At 35.4% G+C, this 17,543-nt stretch overlaps 2 protein-coding genes across 2 annotated transcripts; one reads left to right on the forward strand and one right to left on the reverse strand.

Annotated features, from left to right (window-relative positions):
- Nucleotides 1-1,050: 1,050 nt before the first annotated feature.
- On the forward strand, nt 1,051-7,831 carry LOC133333278 (cilia- and flagella-associated protein 58-like). The gene is made up of 11 exons (XM_061541592.1): nt 1,051-1,248; nt 1,321-1,540; nt 1,788-1,917; nt 1,978-2,272; nt 3,851-4,179; nt 4,235-4,551; nt 5,273-5,451; nt 5,508-5,868; nt 5,991-6,273; nt 7,312-7,450; nt 7,541-7,831. Exons 1-11 carry the CDS (start codon nt 1,051-1,053, stop codon nt 7,829-7,831), a joined length of 2,742 nt encoding a protein of 913 aa, XP_061397576.1.
- Nucleotides 7,832-7,914: 83 nt separating this feature from the next.
- On the reverse strand, nt 7,915-15,410 carry LOC133333279 (cilia- and flagella-associated protein 58). The gene is made up of 10 exons (XM_061541593.1): nt 15,315-15,410; nt 15,035-15,254; nt 14,827-14,965; nt 14,615-14,768; nt 14,239-14,553; nt 14,034-14,167; nt 11,007-11,323; nt 10,114-10,936; nt 8,238-8,376; nt 7,915-8,181 (listed from the first exon to the last, which is right to left on the reverse strand). The coding sequence occupies exons 1-10, from the start codon at nt 15,408-15,410 to the stop codon at nt 7,915-7,917; spliced, it is 2,604 nt and encodes an 867-aa protein (XP_061397577.1).
- Nucleotides 15,411-17,543: the final 2,133 nt, after the last annotated feature.

The raw sequence follows: 17,543 nt of genomic DNA on the forward strand, positions 1-17,543 counted from the left end.
CCAATTCCTTATTCATTCCTTTGCCAAAAAGGTATCACTTCCCAAAAATAAAAAAAAAAAAAAAAACGTAGAAGCAAACAACATTTTTGGGTTTGGGATACATTTAACCAATTTGTTTAGCTTTACTATTATTGTGTTATAACTTCTTCAATATTATCATTAAATATTTGTGTTATTATTATTGCTTACATTATTCGAAAGATAATCTCTAGCCCCAACCAAAAACCATATGTTTTGTGTCTAAATCGATATAAATTTTTGTTGTCTGCACATTTAGAATTTCTTTTCCAAGGCCCAAACTTTAGATATGTATACTTTTTAAATAATCCACAACTATGTTTGTTTTTTTCTCTGTCAATAATTTGTTTTTGTTCTCGTTTTTATTATTATTATATTTACATATTTTTTTATTATTACTATTATTATTTAATTGTAGGACATACACAATATGATAATGTGTAGTAAAATGTTTAATGTATATTATTATAATTATAGATTGAGATGGGAGTATATAATCATCATAATTCAATGTGAATAAATTTACTTTTTTTTACATAAGACAATTAGACAATAACAAATTTAAATTTGTTGTAAAACGTATTCAATAATAAAACTTAAAAAAATATATAAAAGAAATTGTATGTTTTATTAGATGTTGTTAGGTATGCGGATATGAATCACCGTCATATCTTTAGAATCTCTCGGCGTCGTAAAACCATACATAAGGACATAAAGGTCTTGCAAAAATAAACTAGCAAACAACCTAGCTAGAACTAGACCCTTTCCTGAAAATTTGCATAAGGCGCCTGTAACAACGACTATATTAAATACCATGAAGGAACTAAGAGGAGGAAGCCTTTGAACTCTTCAGATATAATTGCCCTCTACTAATATTTCACGTTCCCCTCCATTAATACAGCCAATTTCTCTCTGATAACAGGTATTTTTTAAAGGGGTGCCACTGTATTGAAATTTTTTGATAAAAAAATAAAAAATAAAAATGAAAATAAATTTTATTCTGAATAATTGAAGAAATTTACACAATTAAAAATGCCTCCAAAAATGAAACTTCCTGTTGCAAAAGCTGGAGCCGGTGGTGGTGGTAAAAAAGGAAAGAAAGGTAAAAAGAAAGTAATTATTGAACCAGAGCCCGAACCGGTCTTGCAAGATTCGGATACATCATTTTTGGAAAGAGAACTGGATTTGATAACAGATCTTAATGATGAATTTTTCAATCGCGCTAATAAGGTAACAACTTGTGTTTTATTATTGAATATTTCATATACATTTAAATGAAATTTTTGTTTTGAATCTTCCTAGACTATACAAATGCTTATGGAAAAAGGACGAACATTTGAAGCATCGAGGATAAAGAAGTATACCGATATTATTTACAATTTACATCGTCGTTATGTCCAGCAGCTAAAAGAAAACGAAGAGCTAAGGCCACAAGTAATTAGGGCTGAAAATAAATTTCGTTTAGCTTTGGAATTGACTGCCACCTCGGAGGAATCAATGCAGTATCTTAAGGAAGCGTTGGGTAAATGTTGTTTCTTAGTATTGTAACTCGCGGTCTACACATACGTAACTCTGTTCTGTTGCTCTTTATTTTCTTCTAAATTTCTCTAAATATAATATATTCTCTCTAAAATATAGCAAATTACAGGTGTAAACCCCGACTGTGTATACTAAGATATACACACCTATGAAATTCAAAATATGAATTCCCTCTATATTCAGGATTGATTTTAGAATAAATGTATTTACTATTTGATTGTAATTACCAGGTAATGCATGGAAAGAATCCGATGCCTCTCTGACACGCGAACAAGAGACTCAAGAAAAATTCCAAGAGATCCTAATGAAATGTGAAACATTTGAAAGCAAACAAGCGGACAAACAAGATGATAATGCTGAGTAATAATTTTAGTCATTCATTATGAGTTCCATTAAATTTTGTGAAATTCATTATTTTAGATTTGGTCATTTATCGAAATATAAGAATATTATTTTACGTGAACGTGATCGCATCAATGGCGAAGTTATCGATTTGGAAAAACGCCTACAGGTCCAGCGTTACTATTCCGAATCATTGGAATATATAATACACAATCATGAGGATACACTGAATAAAATGGGTGTGCGTGTCAAAGTTTTAGCATCGGAAAAACAAAATTTGGATACGAAAATCCGAACGTTAATGAATAATTTGGAAGATCAGAAGGACATAAATCATAAGACATTGGATAAATTGGATGCCACCACAAAAGAGGTAATTTTATATCCCCTAACATAATATGAAAGTTTAAGAATAAAATATCATTGCGACTGAAACACCTCTAAATATTCGTCGGAGAGTACAATTTCAATATCCGCTTGTGTGATAGAGTCTGTAATATTTATAAAAGAGCTTTGAAACCCTTCCACAATGTTTGTCATTCAAAGTGTATTTTCGTATAACCAATCAAATTGGCTTTAATTTTGGATCTGGGATCTGAGAGGATAAAATACCTCAAAGCCGAAAAGTTTTGACATTTCGTAATTCCTATCTACGCTTTCCAACGTAATTGGTAGCAATTATTATCTGAAGATAAAAGACTATAAGGACGAAAATTGTAGAATGTTGGTCTATGTTTTATATATAACCCCCAAAAACTGATTCCTAAGTATTTATTCTTTAGTTTAGAATTTCAGAGGGCGAATTACCTCACATATTCTAATTTAATTTGCAATAATTTGGCACTTTGGGTTCTCTCAGGACAGAAAATAATTGGAACCTTTTAATTACATAGTTTAAACCAGTAAGGAAAGTAATATTTACTTAAAATCGGACGAAAATATATATGGGAGCTATATCGAAATCTGAATCGATGTTCCCGAAACTCACCACTCATCATTCTAGGCTCAATTCAGTACGCTATGCCAAATTTCGTGCAAATCGAAGGATATATAGGCACTTTGGTGCACTATTTATCGGACGAATATATATATGGGAGCTATATCTAAATCTGAACCGATTTTCCCGAAACTCACCACTTATCATTCTACACTCAATTCAGTACACTATGCCATATTTGGTGCAAATAAAGGCTATATAGGGACTTTGGTGCACTATTTACCTAAAATCGGACGAAAATATATATATGGGAGCTCTATTAAAATCTGAATCGTTTTTCACCAAATTTAACACACATCGTTGAACTGAGTCTAATTCAGTACGCTATGCCAAATTTCGTGCAAATCGAAAGATACATATATAGGTACTTTGGTGCACCATATACCTTAAATCGGACGAAAAAATATATGAGAGCTATATCTATATCTGAACCGATTTTCATGAAACTTAACACACATCACTCTAGACTTAATTTAGTACGCTATGCCAAATTTCGTGCAAATCGAATAATATATAGGTACTTTGGTGCGCCATTTACCTTAAATCCGACGAAAATATATATGAGAGCTATATCTAAATCTGAACCGATTTTCATGAAATTTAAAACACATCGTTCTGGACTTAAATTAGTACGCTATGCCAAATATCGTTCAAATCGAAAGATATATAGGTATTTTGGTGCGTCATTTACCTTAAATCAAAAGAAAATATATATGTGAGCTATATCTAAATCTGAACAGATTTTCAGGAAATTTAACATACATCAGAATTTTTATTTTTTGTTTCTTGTCCATGTTGAGTCGTCTTGAGACATCAATACATACCAATTTTTTTAACATATAACCTCCTACATTTTTCACTTAGAACGTCATGGACGTAGTATCGTATAATATATGTAAATATTCATATTACTCATACGCCATTAATAAATTGATTAATCTTATTTTCTTTTAGCTCAATGATACAATTGCCGCACTTAATAAAAAATCCGGAGAATATGATCGCCTAAAGATAGCTGCTGATAAGCTAAAAAATGACAATGCCCTACAAGCAAAACAATTGACCAAATACGAAGATGAAATTGCAGATTTGCATAAAACGCAAAAAGAAGCAGACGATACAATTCGAGCACAGCGTCTCGAGGACAAGGTCAAAGGACATACCATAAATCAATTGACAAATAAATATAAAAAGGCAGTGCAGGATCATAGCTCGGTATCATCTAAACTATATAAAATCAATCGTATCAATAATGGTCTTAACGAGGATATCATACGGATGAAGTGAGAAAAAAAGAATGAATTATTTATATAAAAATATTGGTCAATTTATTTTCAGAAATCAAGCCAACTCCTTGGAAAAAGATCTTTTGAATTCGGCACAAAAATTCGATGATTTACGCCGTCTCAAGGACAATGTTCAAAGGGAACGTGATAACCTGAGAAGTGATGTCACCAAATTGAATAATCAAATTGCCGATTTACGTCACACAATAATGATGCAGAGCAATACCATTGACAGTTTACGTTTGGATATCAATAAACTGAATATAAAAGTGGATGAGGCAAAAATCAATATTGCCAAAGCGGAAAAGGAACGTGATGAAATGGCCCAAGAAGTTGAAACGTTACAAGAAAAAATTGAATATTATCAGGGTAGGTTTGAGGGGAAAGGAGTTCTAAAATTTGTGGACGTGAATTTAAAATATATACAATGAGATTGAGAATTAATACCATTTGGCACATACTGCTCAAATACCGCCAAAACTGATTCCATTCTATTCTAAGTATTAATCCTTTAGAATTAGAATTTCAGAGGGCGAGGTACTTCACATATTCTAATTTAATTTGCAATAATTTGGTACTTTGTGTTCGCTCAGGACAGAAAATAGCCTATATAGGTTAATGGCACCTTTCAATTACATAGTTTAAACCAGTAAGGAAAGTACCATTTTCATAAAATCGGACGAAAATATTGATGGGAGCTATAGCGAAGTCTGAACCGATTTTTCCGAAACTTACCACTCATCATTCGATACTCAATTCTTACGCTATTCCAAATTTCGTGCTAATCGAAAGATATAAAGGAACTTTGGGCCAAATAAATGAGCTGTGCTAAATTTCATCCAATTCGAATCGAAAATGCGACATGTACTTTGTTTACAATTTGAGATGGACAGACGGACGGATGTACATGCATAAATCGACTTAAAAAGCGATTCTATGCATATTCTCAAAAGGAACCATGGGTCTGTCTCGTTTTCTTTTGCCTGTTAAAAACATATGCACAAAGACATAAGGATGGTGCTGTTCCAATTTACCCCGTGGAGTATAGTAAATTTTGTAATTCTTTATCCTCACTTTATTTTATTTGTAGAACAAATACAACTGAAAACCGCCCAAATAATCGATCTAAGTGAAAAATTACAACAAAAGCATCACGATTTGATTAATATGAAAAAACAACTGGAGTCGGTGCATTCGGAGAAAATGATATTGCAGCGAACATTGGAGACCTGTACACAAGAACGAGACAATTTCCGGCTATTACAGACTGTAAGCGAAGATTGTGTTTTTTTATATAACTTTAGCTAATAAAACTCTTATCCCAGAAAACTTCTCATCAAATTACCCAACTAACAAATGAAATTGCCGCCAATCAAAATAAAATCAATTCTCTTAATTTACGCATTGAACATTTGAATACAGACAAAAAAGAACTACAGTCCGAAGTAAGAAATAAAGAAAATCTCCTGAATGGTGTTCGCAAAGATTTGAAAGAGATGAAATTGAAAAATGAACAATTGATGAAAACCATATCGGATGATGAATTGAAATTTATGAAAATAGCACAGGAATTGGAAGAGACACGTAAAGAGAAAAATCTGATAGGTTTGCAAATGGTTAGGCGCAACGATGAAATTGTACTGCTGAAGGAGAAATTGTGTATTACCCAGACGGCATTGGATCAAGGTGGGTCTACACAATGAGATGGTTTGAAAATAGCAGTAAGATTTGAATTGGATTTACGAATTATTTTTTTTTTTTTCATAAAAGTAATTTCTACTGGAATATATTTTTTAATGTGATTCTAGGTCAAACCCAATACAATCAACGCGTTGAAGATATACGCCTATTGAAAATGGAAATTAGCAATCTGCAGACGGAACGTGAATGCCTGTCACGTACCATTAAAAGTACGGCCAATATGCGTGAGGAAATTATCCGTTTGCAAAGGTCATTAAATCAGGAGCGGGTACGAGTTCGCGCCTTAACCGAAGATGCGAAAACACCAACTGGTATACATCGTTGGCGTATTCTCAAAGGTGAAGATCCACCGAAATTCCAGCTTTTGTCAAAGGTGCAAATGTTACAAAGGTTTGCGATTTTTACATTTTTTATTTCAGCTGTATTCCACGCGGTTCAATGGCATAATTTAGATTTCTAGGAAATATATGAATACACTAAATGTACTTGGGGAGATGAGAGTGCCACAGAATTAACTTTATCAACAATATAGTCGGAATTGTTTCCACGACAGAGGGGTCTATCGATTACATTTTCGAATGGCCCACGGAGTAAACAGGTCCTTAAATCTCTGCTGAAATTTGGGTGCAGACAAATTTAGATCAGTGTGTCCAGTAGACCAATGGATTCGATCTTCGGACTTCATCTACGCTTCGTAATGGTATAGGTTATACAAAGTTGGGTTCAAATCGGATAGTCAGTTCGCATCATATTAAAAAATACCATTTTGTGGGGGAGGTACCTAAAGGCACTCCATTGGGTCTCATCTTCGGACTTGATCTGGGCTTGGTAGAGATAATAGGTTGTGCAAGGTAAATCGAACATTCTATTCGCCTGAAATTGGGTTTATAAATATTGCAAATTTTGACTCTTTGGGGGGAGGTACCAGAAGGAGTGGACTTGGTATAGATAATAGGTTGTACAATGTTTGGTTCAACTTGGACATTCCATTTGCCTGATACAGTATTTAAAAATATTGAAAATTTTAACCCTTTGGTCCAGAAGCAGTGGACAACTGGATCCCATATTCCTACTTGATCTGGGCTTCGTAAAGATACTAGGTTTTATCAAGTTTATTTCAAATCGGATAGTCCGTTCGCATGATTTAAAAATCATTTGTTTACTCAATTTTGATAATTTTCTGGGGATGGTACCTGGAATGGAGTGGACCGATCAAAGTGTATATACTCTAATTAGCCATAAGTCTGAAGGTATACAAATCTTTATAATTGGACTAAACTCGGTGTAAAATGACAAAGAACTGTGTTACATATTGCAATCACACTTTTAGGCTCGAGATTATTTAAAAATTCGACGCCGATCAAAATATATACACCTTATAAGGTTGTCACACACTTATTTAATTACACAATTTTTTTTTATTTCCAGGCGTCTTTTAAAACAAGAAACTGAAAAGTTGAATCTACAAAATCAATTACAAGAATCGCAGAAAATAAGTCAAACACTAAAGCGAATTTTGGAAAATTTGCCTACAACAAATGTAAAACAGAAGCTTGTTGAAACTCAAGTAAGTATTTTTTCTCCAATTTTAAACAAATTGAATACAATGTTAGTATACAATACATTTAATATATCTTCTTTTTTCTTTCATGAACAGCGTATTAACAAAAAACAATTGAAGAAATTAAAAGCACTCAGCGCTGAATTGGCTATCGATGCAATTGAATTGAAGGCCCGTGAATGTATTATCGATGAATTTAAGACAACTTTAAAAATGACCAAGGTACAGATGTGTGCCACAGAGGATACCCTCAATTCCCTGTCAAGTTTACTGGAACCCACCACCGACTATTCGAGTCAAGAGAATTATGTTGATTGCGTTTTTACAACCACAGAACCATCATGGAAAAATACCGATTCAAATAAATCGAATGAGAAATTGGAATAGCTTTTAATATCTTAAATATATATTTTGTAAATTTGAAATCAATATCAAATACCTTTAAATTGGATTGAATACTTAATTTACTCTTAAATACCATTTGGATGTTTCAGCGAGGGTGTAAACTGTGTCTGTAGATGCGCTGGTGCGGACATACATTGCATTTGCATTATTGTTTGCCTTTCCAGCAGTAGCTTCTCTTTGGTTTTTCTTTCGTTTAGCAATTGATTTTTCACCTTTGTCAAATCGTTTTTCAATTCCTCCAATTCTACAATATGGGATTTCTCTTCAATACTTTTAACGGATATTTCTGCTTTCAATGCTTTTAATTTTCGGGTTTTGAGTGTTAGGGCAGACTAGTGGGAAAACAAATTTTTAAATAATAGAAGCGAATGGTGTAAATCATACGTACCTTAACTTCATTTAATTCTTCCTTGATTTTAATACTTGGCAGCTTGACAATGAATTCTTTTAAGGTACTATATAGTCGTTGGGATTCTTTTAAGGCTCGTTCTTGTTCCAAATTTGTTACATTGTAGTGTAGAAGTTGTCTGCAAAATGGAGAATTTTAAGAAAATCAAGAAATAACTGGTAATAAACTCTCAAAAATACTTCAATTGGACCAAATCAAACCATGGTCGATTTGCTAACAGTTTTTAATTGAAAAACATTTTGGAAACAGTTCAGATTTCTTGATATAACTTTGCCTTTCCTGAGTGAACTCCTTTTACACCAACCTTTCTTGATCGCTCCTATCCCCAACAAATCAATTCGAATGGCTATTTATATAGTTATTTAGGAAGTAGAATTTCCCATTCCTTATGCAAGAGTTTTGTTGTATTAATGAAGAGGCATTTCGAAGCTGTCTATGTTCTTTCTCCCGAATCGATCTCGAATATCACACCTGTCAACAACTTTCCCTTTCGGTTTATATTTTTCACAGATATGTGTCTGAATTAGTCTAATGGCTAATGACGTCCAAAATGTGCCTCATCAAACATTGGTTTTAGACCCCATAATTCTTTGAGCCAAATCCATTTCACACAATTTGGATCAGAATTACAAGTGTCCATCCGTCGTTGTTGTAGCAGCTCTATTGCTTTTACACAATCGGCACACGTTGGCCAAGTAAGACTCGGTGTAGTTTCAGATCGTAGACCCCTCTGTCGTGGAAACGATGTCCATCCGTTTGTATAACTGGTTGGTGCGCTTGATAACTTTTGAAGGGAATAACAGATTTAATCCAAACTTTAAACATCATAATATTTCTTCAAGTTCGAAAATGGGGAATATCAGTCCACTCAATCTGGTACCTCCCCCACAAAATGGTCAAAATTTTGCTGAAATTTAATTTTATAATAGCATGTGAAAGAAATATCCTATTTGAACCAACCACAACCTATTATCTTTACCAAGCCTAGATTAAGTTCGAAGATGGGACCCATTGGCCCACTCCTTCTGGTACCACCCCCACAAACGGTTAACATTTCCAATATTTGCAAAATCAATATCAGGCGAATGGAATGTCCGATTTGAACTAAACTTTGAACAACATATTATTTTCACCAAGCCTACATCAGGTCCACCTCCACCAATGGTCAAATTGGTCAAATTTTTCAATATTTATAAAACCAATATCAGGCAAATGGAATATCGGATTTTAACCAAACTTTGCACAACTTATTATCTTTACCAAGCCTAGAACAGGTCCGAAGTTGGGACCCACTTGTGGTATCACCCCCAAAACGTGTAAAATTTGTAAATCCTATACCAGGCAAAAGGGACATCCGATTTGAACTTTGCACAAACAATTATCTTTACTAAGCCTTTATCAGGTCCGAAGATGGGACCCATTATCCTACTGCCTCTGGTACCTCCCCCACAAAAGGTCAATATTTATAAATTTAGTTTGAAGCGAATTAAGTAACCGATTTGATCCACATTAAATCCGAAAAATCTTTGATAATAATATATAACTTTATAAAGCGAATAATAAAACCTTTGTGCAATTCCGAAGACCTCCGCAAGTCGATCGTCAAACCGACAGACACTTTTTATCTTGATTTATAATATTATGCTATTCGATTTGAACTTAACTTCGCATAACCAAATATTTTAACAATGTATGCATAAAGTTGAAGATGGGTTATAGCCGAAGGGTGAGGAAGATTTTTTGCAAACAAGTTCATGTTTGGTATTGTGAAAATGTGACACAATATTTTTCAAATGACATATTACCAATTCCAAAAAATAAATAATTTCCAATTATTTTTTTCTGTTCAACTAACCTTCTCAGAAATTGTATCTTCTGTATCAAATCACACTTGTGCGGATCTTTACCCTTCAAATTACGCCAACGATGAACATTCATGGGTGTCATCATTTCCTCCTGCAGAGCTCGCGCCTTTACACGCTGCTGATTGAGGACACGATGCATTTGCAACAGTTCATGCCTCAAATTGGCTGCACTCTCACGGTCCTTACGCAGCACATTACGTTCGGTAAGTAAATTCTTAATTTCCACCCTCATCAATTTCATATCATCACAATTTTTTGAGAATTCCGTTTGCAATATATCATGACTTCGTTGAAGATTTTCCAACTCGGTTTTCAGATCGTTAAACAGTTCCTCCTTGCGGGTTAGAGCAGCACACACAGAATTCTTTTCATCGATTAAATTGTCCAACTCCCTTTGGAGGCGGGTCATTTTCTTAACTTCTTCCTGTTGTGATTTAAGAAATTTATCATTTTCTTTTTTCTTTTCGTACAGTTCGGCTCGGGTGTGTTGATGATTTAGCTGCGACGTACGTAATTCATTTTTCAGCATACGTCGCTCCTTTTCCATTTTATCGATTTGTAATTGCAATTTGCCTATCTCACCATCACGATAGGCCACCTTACCCTTCAACGTTTCAATGGTGTTTTGTAGATTTTCAATATTCGTGCGAAGTTTGAATTTCTCCTCATTCAGATTTTGTATCGTACGCAAATTTGAATTGTTTTCATTGACCAACATATCATATTGAGTTTTCATTTTAGAATATTGAGTCTCAGCATCACTGACCGTGCGTTTCAATTCAAGTTCATAGGATTCTTTGAGGTGGATTTTATCTAAGCAAAAAATGAATGAAAACTAAAAATGTATTATATAATTTTGATTTAATTGTGTTTGGATACTTACTTTGCAAACTATCCATTTTATCCAGCAGACTCTGAATTTCATCTGTCTTCTTGGACTTTTCATTATTCAGGAGTATAATTTCTTCGTTGAGTTTTTTATTTTTCCGCTCTTGCAACAGCAGCGAGTCCTTGAGGGCTCTGATTTCATGTTGAGTTTCTTGTACAGTTTGTTGAGACTCCTCAGCTGTTTTATGTTCCGCCAACAAATCCCTTTTGAGAGCATCTCTTTCCTTAGTCAGGTTGTTGTTATTTCTTTCGAATTGTTGTACGAGTCGTCGCAGGGCTTCGAATTCTTTATCTTGTGTATTGAATTGGGTTCTGAAATAGAAAGCACAAAAATCAAATCAAAAACTAAAGTTTATTTTTTTTTGCAGCTATCGATCAGGTTTGTCAACAATTTTGTAAATAGATGTGTGGGTGTAACTGAGAATCACCCATATGAAAAAAAGTAATTAGGGTAAACGTGTGAATTGCTAGGATTCAATCTACTTAAGACATACTTAGGTTGTATCTGTAGAAGCTCTTCAATTCAGGGCTGAAGACGAATTGTTTAAGCTTTTTTTCAGCTACATAATAGGTGTTGAAGGTCTTTTATACATAAAAGAGCTGAGGATGGTGCTCTATTTATGAAGACATATTGAAGGACTGTACAAGGTATGAAAAAGAAGGTCTTCTATCTATAGCTGTCTACTGGAATGTTTGGTATGGAAAATATTTTGAAGATTTAAGGGGACCCCCCATTCTCGGGGTCAAAATTTTTTTGATTTAATTCGATTCTACACTAATACAAGAATGTCTCTATAAAATTTCAAGTGAAAATCTCAAGAACTCTTGAAGATATAACCGATTTATTGTGTCAGCATCAAGTGACGGCTAAAGGGCTTCTCAAACTTTAAACGCGTTTTTCTCTTTTGCGAATGGCGGGCACGATAACTCAAAAACTAATAACCCAATCGATTTCAAATTTTTACACGTTTCTCTGTGAGTGTATAGCTATCGTATGAACTAGGATAAAGCCAATCGGTGAAGATCTTCCTTATTTTTTAACTTGAAAAATTAAAATCGAGAATGGGTGGGGTTCCCTTAAATCACATTTTTTAAACGGAGAGTGTGTAATTGGGATTTTGCGATTATGGAGATTGTAAAATATATTTACGGAAGGTTATCAGTAAAGGTTACGACATAGCCGCAATATAAAGTTCGGGCCCAATTTTAGGTACTTCGATGGTTCTAGGCTCATTTCCAAACCGAAGTGCCTTTAATATAGCATTCCATAAACAATTTTATATATATGTTCATGTTTTGATATAGCCTCCCTATACAGATATCACATTTTTTATTTTACTGAGGGTTCTTAGTTCAACTGAAGTGCCTGAAAAATTCCGATCTATGTTTTAGAGCGTAGAAAAAACTTCTTCGCAGAACATTTTCCATATAACAGTACCTTCCCCTTTTGGTATTTTGAGAGTTGAATCCACAGTTCTTTACCGAAGTAAATGTATTTTGGAAGTACGTGTTCTTGGAGGACAACAAAACCCATTGCAAAATCTCGAACATGTTTGAATGGTGGGGAGGATAACAAGTTGCCCTGATCCTTTGTAAGTCAATAGCCGATCAGTGGTAAGCTATGTGGTTTGCAAATGTAAGTGATATGCAGTACAAGAACATTCAGGCCTGCCAGAATTTCGTCCTGAGAACGCCAACAGGGTATATCCTCATGACATGACCCCCCATGGAGGGAACTGTCATAGACTTATGGACTGGATTCCTCCGACCAGACAGAGAAAAGAGAAATATTCAGGCTATAGAGAGAGTTCTAGGGTACACACCTTTAAATCAAGAGGCCTTAGAGGCTGGTTTGAATTGCATTCATACAGTTGCAGTCATCTAGATAGTACCACAATACCGCATTCATGCTATACCCATTCACAGCAGCAGAAAATATAATAGGTTGTGCACTTGAGGGGGAGGTACCTGAAGGAGTAGGCCAAAGGGTCCCATCTTTGGACTTGATTCGGTTGTGAAAAGTTTGGTTCAATTTGGATAGTCCGTTTGTCTGATTTTGTTTTAATAAATATTGAGAGGACCAATAGGTCCCATCTACGGACTTCATCTAGACTTGGTAATGATAATAGGTGTTCAAAGTTCCATTCGCATAATATTGGATTTACAAATATTGAAAGTGTTGACACTTTGTGTGGAATGTGCTAAAAGAAGTGGACCAATGGATCTCATCTTCGGACTTGATCTAGGCTTGGTAAGAAATAGGGTGTACAACATTTGGTTCAAATCACATTTTGTTGTGGAGGTTCTAGTAAGAGTGTACCGATATTCTCCATCTTCGAACTTGAACTAAGTTTGGACGAAATATTACGATGTGCAAAGTTTGGACGAAATCAGTTACCCACTTCGAGAGTTATCGTGTGAACCAGCCGGCCAGACATACAGACAGACGGACGGATATTTCTAAATCGACTCCAAATTGTCTAAAAAGGTTTTGATCCAAAGAAACATGGAGTCTAAAACCAATATTTCGATGAGCCACACTTTTGCGGTATTCAAATGTATATACCCTTATAGTCACAAGCCTAAAGTTACAAAAATACACTTCTAACCATTCTGCCAGCGAGCATCAGCATCAATGGAAATTGAATTGAAATCCTCTTTCCAGTGTAGAAATCAGTTTTTACCAGAATTTCTGGAAACAATTAGGAACCTTCCTGTTTTATAAACCACCACTCCCAGACGGTTCGACCAGTTCTACCAGCATGCCATCTTCGGAAAGGCCTTTCAGTTGACAATTTAGGTATATTCTAGATCTTTGCCGATTCGAGATATTTGAGATTGTCATGGAAAATAAAAGCACGGCTCAACGACGGCAGCCTTCCCTCGGGCATCATTTTTTTCTGATTCGGGATATATGCACTTTTCTGGAAAATTAATGTAACTGCAATTTTTATCACATCTGTCGAAAATCTCTCCCTCTCTCTGGATATATGATCTGAACTTTATTTAAAACTATACCTACTTCAGTCTTAGATTCTCTTCTTCAATTTCCTTACGAGACTCCTCCAAGGTACAGTATTTGCGTGAAGCGTTGTCTTGCAATTTCGCCAACTTCGCATTCTCTTGCTTCCATTTGATTATCTCATCTTCTCGTATCTGTTTTCAGGGAAACAAATTACATTAATAGTACATTAATTTTTATCGCAATTTTTAGAGTTCGGTCTTACCTTCAATAGATTTGTCTTTTGTGCCAAATCACGTTTATTCTTATCTCTCTCCTGTATGGCATATTCCAGATCGACAGTGATTTTGGCCAATTTGTTACACGTCACATTGTGTTGAGTATTCAGATGTTCCAAATTAGTTTTCAGTGATAAAATCTGGAGATTTTGACGAACTTTCATTTTGGTTAATTTTTCCAGTTGTAGCTTGGACATGGCAATTTGTTCGGTATATTTCAGTTCATCGGTTTTCATTTGATTCAGATCTTTGGTAAGGGCATCAATGCGTTTCTTGCTATTGAAAGCCTCAGTAGAAGTTTCCTTTGGAGAAATACATTTAATCTTAAAATAATTGTTTCTATTCTCTACCGAATTTACTTACATCTAAAACCTTTATTAAATTCTTATTTTTCTCCTCCAAGGTGTGATTTAATGCCTCCAATTCGGTGGTGTAGTTTCGCTGCATTTGCAAACGTTTGTTGAGATCTTTAATTTCACTTTTCAGATTTTCCTTTTCCTTGTTGTCATCTCGGCGACTACAAAAAACCATTTCAATTTATCTACATACTTCTGGAAAATCTCTCCATTACTTACTGCTTCAAATTAGCCCTGCTATCACTGAGATTTTTTATTGTCTCCGCCTGATCATCGACAATTTCTTTGAGTTTTGTCAGCTCATCTTGGGCGGTTTGTTCGCGTAATATGGCAGCATCCTTTTGGCGCCAGGCACTTTCTAGAAAGAAAACACAAACACACCACTACAAAATGCAACTTGTTTTTGTAATACACCACAACCACTTACCAATAACCTCTCTTAATTGAGCTATGGTCTCTTGATCCAATTCCGACATTTTTCGTGCATCATCGAGCTGGCCATTTAGTCGTATCACTTCTGCATCTAGATCTTGACATTTTGTTTGTTCCAGAAACCAATTGCATTTGTAGCGATTGCTACATATCAGTAGGCGTTGTACATTATCCGCATTATCTTGGGTATCCTTTTGGCGTAATGCCTTGGTGGCCTTAAACAAAAATTGAATTATTTCCAATGGTACAATCTAATATTTCATTTTCCAATTTACCTCTGGTATTTTACTCAATAAATCCTTATAGAATTGATCATCAAATTCATCGGGTACCAAGGGTTCTTCCGAACCGGAACCCTTTTCACTAGCCATTTTTAATAGAAATAATTACTATTTGTTTTGTTAAATTTTAATTACAACACCTTCTGCAAGGTAAATGCTTTTCGGCCTTAAGGAAGAAATGTGTTATTTTATTTTCTTTGTTTTGTTGGTGTTATCAAACAAATTTGTTGTCACACATCACACATAATTTACCAAAGCAACCAACTAACGAACCAACCAACCATCCAGCCAGACAACCAACCGAGCGACCAAACAAATCAAACAACAAATCCCGCGAAAATCCAATGAGGAAATATTTGTTGTGGAAAGAGAGCGTCAGAGAAAGTGAGAATGTTAGAGAAATGTTGAGAGAAAGTCAACTGAAGTATCTTAGTGCACCAAAATTAAACATACCGAATATTGTAAATTTTTATTTACCCTACTGGAAGTCTCTGAAATTACATCGTGAGCTTTTTTGCTATATACTTTTTCACGTCAATTATCACGACAATAGTTAATCGATTACATCTTTGTGTGGCAATAAAGCGCCGTCCTCGGTCGAATTTTTTATACCCTCCACCATGTTGGATGTATTCGAAATTTCTTAAAAAGGTACCGTTAAATGTATATGGAGAGTCATGTAAACAGATGAACCTATAATGAGAATATTCTGGAAATAAGTTATTTTATTCACGAAGAATATGAAATGCTTAATTACCTTTACTTCGAGGCACAAACCTTCAAAATACCGTAAATGGATAGTTTTCTTCTTTTTATGGAAGATACTTTTCTGGAACGAGAACTCGGAATACCAAATGACAGCCACTTTGTTCTGCAAATTTGGTGGGGAACGACAATACACATGGTGTGAAACCAGCAGAACAACAACAGGCACCGCAGTCAGCTCGTGCACCGCCGTATCAACACTCACCGCCATAAGGTGGAATATGTACGAAGCCCACCTCAACTAAGTACAGCACTTATAAACGCTTCTCGAGCAAAACTACGAAAACAACTAAGAGTCCGATCGCCTTCAAGAACCCTACTGAAGTATCACCCTTCCCCTCAGCATTCCGTAAGTAGATGCTTCCAGTCATCAGTCATCCTACATCCACATAAATCCGTTGGGGCAGGCATCTTTTATGCAAAAACATATTGAGAGAACCATGCCTCGTCTGTAAGAAACCAATTCTTAAGTAGGCCTACGTAGTCGAGCGTAAAAGTCGACTTTTCGAATTTTGATTCTTACCAAAAATTCTATTTTTACACTTTTCGATCTTTGTCTTTGACAAAAAACGTCGTCTAAATTGATTTTCGACTTTTACCGATTTATGCCAAATCGACTAACATGTTTTGTATACCCTACACAAGTATGTTGTCAGGGTATTATAGCTTTGTGCAGCCCCAAGAGTTTGTAACGCCGCGAAATATTGGTCCTAGACCCACCTTTAAGAATACCGATCATTTGTGTTTTTTGGAGTCGATCTATAGGCCAAAATTGAAAGCCGAACATCACAATACAATCCACGGCGAAGTGAATCTGAACAAGTAATAAGAAGAGCTGTACTGAATATTAGTAATATTTGTTGACCTCTAGTCGGGGATCAGAAGGCCTGAGACAATCGTCTTCATTTAACTGTATGCCACGCTTAAGCTTATGCTTTATAGCCAAACATCTCACCACTAGATCAAACGACATGGAGCCAAGCAGCACTTGAAACGTCTCTGTTGAAACAGTGCGACACACTGGCAGACATGCTAACATTATGACTCGCTGGCACGAAAAGAGCTTCTTCTGTCCTAAGACAGTCGAGGCAGTTTTGTATCATATAGGTGAATCATAAGTTGCGCAGGCAACAAACAACCCACCATATATGGCACACAAAACACGCTTGAAGATCTTTATGATCGTTGTCAACTTCTGCTTCAACCGATCAAAGTACTCGAATGCAGGAAGGACGGCTGTGTGCCAAACTACCTTTAAGCAGGATCAGCACCGTTATCTCGGTTGCCACCTGCACTCCAGGTCTGCACTATCGGCGTAGTTTGTTCAGCATGATTTTCCACTTCAAAACGACTCTCTCCTTAAATCATGATAGCACTGTGAACGACCTTACGCCACATCCCTCCCGACCGAAGCACTGGCTTCCACGACACAAGCCTTCATATCTCGGAAATAACACG

The sequence above is a fragment of the Musca vetustissima genome, unplaced genomic scaffold (genome assembly GCF_032173495.1).
Source record: "Musca vetustissima isolate MV318-11 ecotype Yass unplaced genomic scaffold, APGP_CSIRO_Mvet_v1 utg3344, whole genome shotgun sequence".
NCBI lineage: Eukaryota > Metazoa > Arthropoda > Insecta > Diptera > Muscidae > Musca > Musca vetustissima.

Bases quoted from the DNA above. Each gene is read 5' to 3' on its own strand.
- LOC133333278 (XM_061541592.1), top strand. From the start codon at position 1,051: ATGCCTCCAAAAATGAAACTTCCTGTTGCAAAAGCTGGAGCCGGTGGT. The intron at 5,452-5,507 runs GTAAGCGAAGAT...CTCTTATCCCAG, and splicing joins ATTTCCGGCTATTACAGACT to AAAACTTCTCATCAAATTAC. The intron at 6,274-7,311 runs GTTTGCGATTTT...TTTTATTTCCAG, and splicing joins AAGGTGCAAATGTTACAAAG to GCGTCTTTTAAAACAAGAAA.
- LOC133333279 (XM_061541593.1), bottom strand. From the start codon at position 15,410: ATGGCTAGTGAAAAGGGTTCCGGTTCGGAAGAACCCTTGGTACCCGAT. The intron at 15,255-15,314 runs GTAAATTGGAAA...TTTTTGTTTAAG, and splicing joins TATTGAGTAAAATACCAGAG to GCCACCAAGGCATTACGCCA. The intron at 10,937-11,006 runs GTAAGTATCCAA...TTTTTTGCTTAG, and splicing joins TAAAATGGATAGTTTGCAAA to ATAAAATCCACCTCAAAGAA.